The 5,005-nt window shown below is 46.0% G+C and overlaps 1 protein-coding gene across 1 annotated transcript; it reads left to right on the forward strand.

The window, feature by feature from the left end:
• Positions 1-830: 830 nt before the first annotated feature.
• On the forward strand, positions 831-4,396 carry LOC311129894 (protein ABHD13-like). The gene is made up of 2 exons (XM_084162423.1): positions 831-1,007; positions 2,150-4,396. Exon 2 carries the CDS (start codon positions 2,194-2,196, stop codon positions 3,256-3,258), a length of 1,065 nt encoding a protein of 354 aa, XP_084018549.1. The 5' UTR covers positions 831-1,007; positions 2,150-2,193; the 3' UTR covers positions 3,259-4,396.
• Positions 4,397-5,005: the final 609 nt, after the last annotated feature.

Consider the following 5,005-nt stretch of genomic DNA (forward strand, 5'->3'; position numbering starts at 1 on the left):
AGAGGAAGGCATTGATGCTATGGACCGCCCGTTCCCCAGACCTGAATCCAATTGAGCACATCTGGGACATCATGTCTCGCTCCATCCACCAACGCCACGTTGCACCACAGACTGTCCAGGAGTTGGCGGATGCTTTAGTCCAGGTCTGGGAGGAGATCCCTCAGGAGACCATCCGCCACTTCATCAGGAGCATTCCTAGGCGTTGTAGGGAGGTCATACAGGCACGTGGAGGCCACACACACTACTGAGCCTCATTTTGACTTGTTTTAAGGACATTTCATCAAAGTTGGATCAACCTGTAGTGTGGTTTTCCACTTTAATTTTGAGGGTGACTCCAAATCCAGACCTTCATGGGTTGATACATTTGATTTCCATTGATAATTGTTGTGTGATTTTGTTGTCAGCACATTCAACTATGTAAAGAAAAAAGTATTTAATATGATTATTTCATTCATTCAGATCTAGGATGTGTTGTTTAAGTGTTCCCTTAATTTTTTTGAGCAGTGTATTGTATGAAAATAATCACTGAACAGAGGTTATCACTTACTTTGACATCATTTAGGGGTTTTGCATTTTTCTAAATACATTCCCGCTCAGTTATTCTTCTTATGCCTGTTACAATGGACCATGGATTGGTGTGGGATGCTCCAGTTTTGCATCCCTCAGTGGGCCTAGGCCATTAAAAGCCATATTCACACATTACCATCTAGTGGAAACTAGTGGAACTACATGTGTTTTTTGCACGTTTAAATCAATGTGGAACCTTGTTCATTGTTTGCCACGTTCTACACGGAATTTCTCAAAGTGACACGAAGGAAAAAATACTCCCCAGGAAGTAGCTAGCTAACTAACTGCATTAGCTTGTCTGCCGGGTTGTTTCTTTCTAGCTGCTCATATCTGAATATACATTTTGTGTGAGCTTCTGGACCGAATGACAGTGACTGCGTTTACTGTGCAATTTGTTTATCTCGCTGCATGCAGTTGAATCGAAAAATTATGAGAGAGAGGTAAGTCTGTAGCTAGTTAGCTATACGTGCCAAGTTGTTGCTAGCTTGCTAGCCAACAACAAGGTGGCTAATGATGTGGCGAGCTAACTGGCATTGTCCACTGTGAATTGCAAATCGATGTTCACACAGAGATGAGCTGCAACCTTGCTTGCTAGCTAGCCAAAGTATTGTAGCATTTCGGTATATACACATTTGCAAACTTGCCAACTTGTCGACTTTTACATACCTAGCTAGCTAACGCGTTAGCTAATGTTTCTGTATGCACTGCCTGGTTACCACTAGCCACCCCTTTTCAAGTAAACTTACAGTGTAGTAAATAGTTAACTAATTGTTTAAATGGTATTTGTTGTTGACAACTACATGTCATGAATTGTTTATGTTGACAACTTGTCTGACAATGATGATGTTGCCAAAGCTGCATTCCTTATTTGATCCATTTGGCAGGTTGGCATGTCATGCCTCGTGTGTTTTCAGCTCTAAAAAACCATCTCTTATGTGACATGGAGTGTATTTATCAGCAAATCTATGTTCTATTCCAATTATTTATTCAGATGTGCATTAGAACCAACCATACCATATTTTGTATAGTGAAAGACCTGTCACATATTTGCCAACCAATTCACAGTGGTGCTGATTCGCAGTAGCAACAAAGTATTGTGTAACTAAGGCGTGTTTGGTTCTAATCCGGTTAATGGCCTGGCAGATTAAGGCCAAACAGTGGAATGATGCAGGGAAAGTACTCTCTGCTCTCATATAGTCCAATGTCAATGACCCGAAGGCGAAAAGCCGTCAGCTTAATTCTCCAGTTTAACCACCACTGAGACTGGAGCTATACCAAAGACATGCTTACTTTAACATTGAGGCCAGGCAGCACATCGGCTGATTGATAGTGGCTATGTCATTTTGTGTGTGTGTGTGTGGCTCCACTGGTGTTTGTCTCATCTCTAAGGTGTACATTATTTATTTAAAGACTTTGTTACCACCTGTGTTAGGCTGGCTGAGCTGTAAATTGTGAGAGGAGGTGAAGAATCTCGAGTCGTGTCTAGTACAGTGCATGAGTCATGACTTTCAATCTCTTCTCCCCTTCTCCCCCAATCCACTTTCTCCTCTCTCTCTCTCTCTTTCTTTCTCTCTCTACACAGAGTGTGTGTGGTGGTGGTGTGATCCTGTGTGTCTCCTTTGTGCCATGGAGAAGCCGTGGAGGCTGTGGGGCTCGGTGGAGCGCTGTGCCCTGGCCTTGGCCTCCTGGTCCTGGGGTGCCTGTCGCATCTCCCTCCTAGCCCTCATCCTCACCTTCCACCTCTATGGAGGCTTCTTTCTCCTGGCTCTCATCCTGGCCTCAGTGGCTGGCATCCTTTACAAGTTCCAGGACGTGCTGCTCTACTTCCCCGACCAGCCCTCCTCCTCACGCCTTTACGTGCCGATGCCCACAGGCATCCCCCATGAGAACGTCTACATCCGCACCAAGGACGGCGTGCGCCTCAACCTTATCCTGCTCCGCTACACCGGCGGAGACAGCCTGGGCAACCCCGGGGTCACTACCGGCAACGCATCTAACCCCTCCTCCTCCACGGACCCACCCACTATCCTCTATTTCCACGGCAATGCGGGCAACATTGGGCACCGGGTGCCTAACGCGCTGCTGATGCTGGTGAACCTGAAGGCCAACGTGGTGCTGGTGGACTACCGGGGGTATGGGAAGAGCGAGGGCGAGCCCAGTGAGGATGGCCTGTACCTGGATGCCCAGGCCACGCTGGACTACGTGATGACCCGGCCCGACCTAGACAAGACCAAGGTGATGCTGTTCGGCCGCTCTCTGGGGGGCGCGGTGGCGGTGCGCCTGGCCTCGGCCAACCCTCACCGCGTGGCGGCCATCGTGGTGGAGAACACCTTCCTCAGCATCCCCCACATGGCCACCACGCTCTTCTCCTTCTTGCCCATGAGGCTACTGCCCCTATTGTGCTACCGGAACCAGTTCCTGTCCTACAGACAGGTGGCGCTGTGCCGGATGCCCTCGCTGTTCGTGTCGGGCCTGTCGGACCAGCTCATCCCGCCCGTCATGATGAAGCAGCTGTACGAGCTGTCACCGGCGCGGACTAAACGGCTGGCCATCTTCCCAGAGGGCACGCACAACGACACGTGGCAGTGCCAGGGCTACTTCGCCGCCCTGGAGCAGTTTGTTAAGGACCTGATGATGAGCCATGCCCACGAGGAGAGCGTCCAGTCCACTGCCAGTGTCACCATCATCTAGTCTAGAAGGGAGGGAGGAAGACTGTGTCTGGAAAACCCTACACTCCATACTCCCTAGGTACTTGTGTAGATCGGAAACGATTGAATATGGAAAAAACAAGGGCAAGGTGCAGCCAACCACTACCATATTGCTTATACCTGTCCAGTTCTTTATGATCTACTTGAAGTACCTATGGTGGGGTAGGGGTTATGGGTTGTTCCTGGATCGGGTCATGGAGTTAGTGTGATAGTAGGATACAGGACAGTGGGTATTGACTCCTCCATTCGAATGAATAGGAGTAACTGAACTGGGCTCAGCTACTAGGGTCAGGTTGGAGAGAATGTACATTTCTAGGCTTTTGTTTGGGATTGGTTTTTATTATCTTCTTATTCCATTGGTGTAATTGTACCAGATAAAACAACGGGGGAGTACTTTTGGAGGGGGCAGTGTTTAGGGTGGGGGGGGTGATTAACATGGACATGCTTTTGTGTTTGACCTATGAATGCATGGGTGAATATGTACTTGTTATGGCCTTCTTTGAATGGCTTATACACACCATACCACACAACCATGTTCATACTGTAAACCACAGTTTTTAAAAATAACATAATAGAATTTCAGTAAATCAATATAAATGTTTGACTAATATGATAGCTTTTCAGTAATTCAATAAAAGTTTTGCCTGTTGTAAGGATGTAAGACCCAAGATCTTGGCATTTCTTTTAATTATATAATCTACTGTGCTATTTCATGACACACTGTTTAAAGTTAAATGTGTGAGGCTCTTAAAGGCTTCATAGTTTCCTCATAGTTTCTTAATCTAAAATCACGTTCATATCAGCCGGTAGAGAACCAATATGATACCAATATGGCACTCTGAAAATCTGCATGCACAACCTGGCAGTTTCACTGAATGTTTCACTCCCAAACTGTTTTGTTGTTATAAATCCCCAGATTATATTCCTTTGTTGCACAGGCCCGTTCTTATATTCTCTGACAATAAATTTAAACGCAGAGCTGACCCTTTATCTTGGTCGGCAACACCAGGCCTTTCAGTTGGATGTGAACTTCAGATTATGACATGTGAGCCATGTCTGTCTGTACAATACACATCTGTCTGCAATGTTCTGCACACTATTAAAAACCAAAGTACACTCCCAAATACCATGGCCTGAAAAATAACCTGGCTCTACTTTATACTTCCTGTGAGCTAGGTACACACATGCTTCGGTGGGAGAGAGTGTGTGTGTTAGGTGTGTGATGATTCAATTCTGATCCCTGTGTTATTGACTTGAGTGGGACTAAGTTGTATTATTATTTGTATTAATCTATTCTTTTCAACATAATTGTTCCGTCAAGTAGGCTAGTGTCTCATCTCACCCCATGGCTCTTGTGGAGAAATGACTTTACCCTCTTGGAGCACTTTTAACAAGCTAATTAACCTTTCCAGATTGTCTTCCAGGGACTGAAGGTGAGCTAGACTGTTTTTTTCCAACCCTGGTCCTCGAGTACCCCCAACAGTACACATTTTTGTTGTAGCCCTGGAAAAACACACCTCATTCAGCTCATTGAGGGCTTGAACGTCATGAAACATGTCCAATAAGAAATGCTAATTTTTAGTTTTCTGTTGGTGTGCCCTAATGAATATGACCCTGTTCTCAGTCTCAGTGCAGCATGCTGCAGTGCAGTTCTACTGTATCAAAGCCATTCTGACACCATACAGAGACACACTCAGCATCAGCAGACATGTTGACTCTAGAATCTAACT

Source organism: Coregonus lavaretus, assembly GCF_964263955.1.
Source record: "Coregonus lavaretus genome assembly, chromosome: 5".
In the NCBI taxonomy this organism is placed as follows: Eukaryota; Metazoa; Chordata; class Actinopteri; order Salmoniformes; family Salmonidae; genus Coregonus; species Coregonus lavaretus.

Excerpts from the sequence above, each read along its gene's own strand:
- LOC311129894 (XM_084162423.1), top strand. The coding sequence starts at position 2,194 with ATGGAGAAGCCGTGGAGGCTGTGGGGCTCGGTGGAGCGCTGTGCCCTG.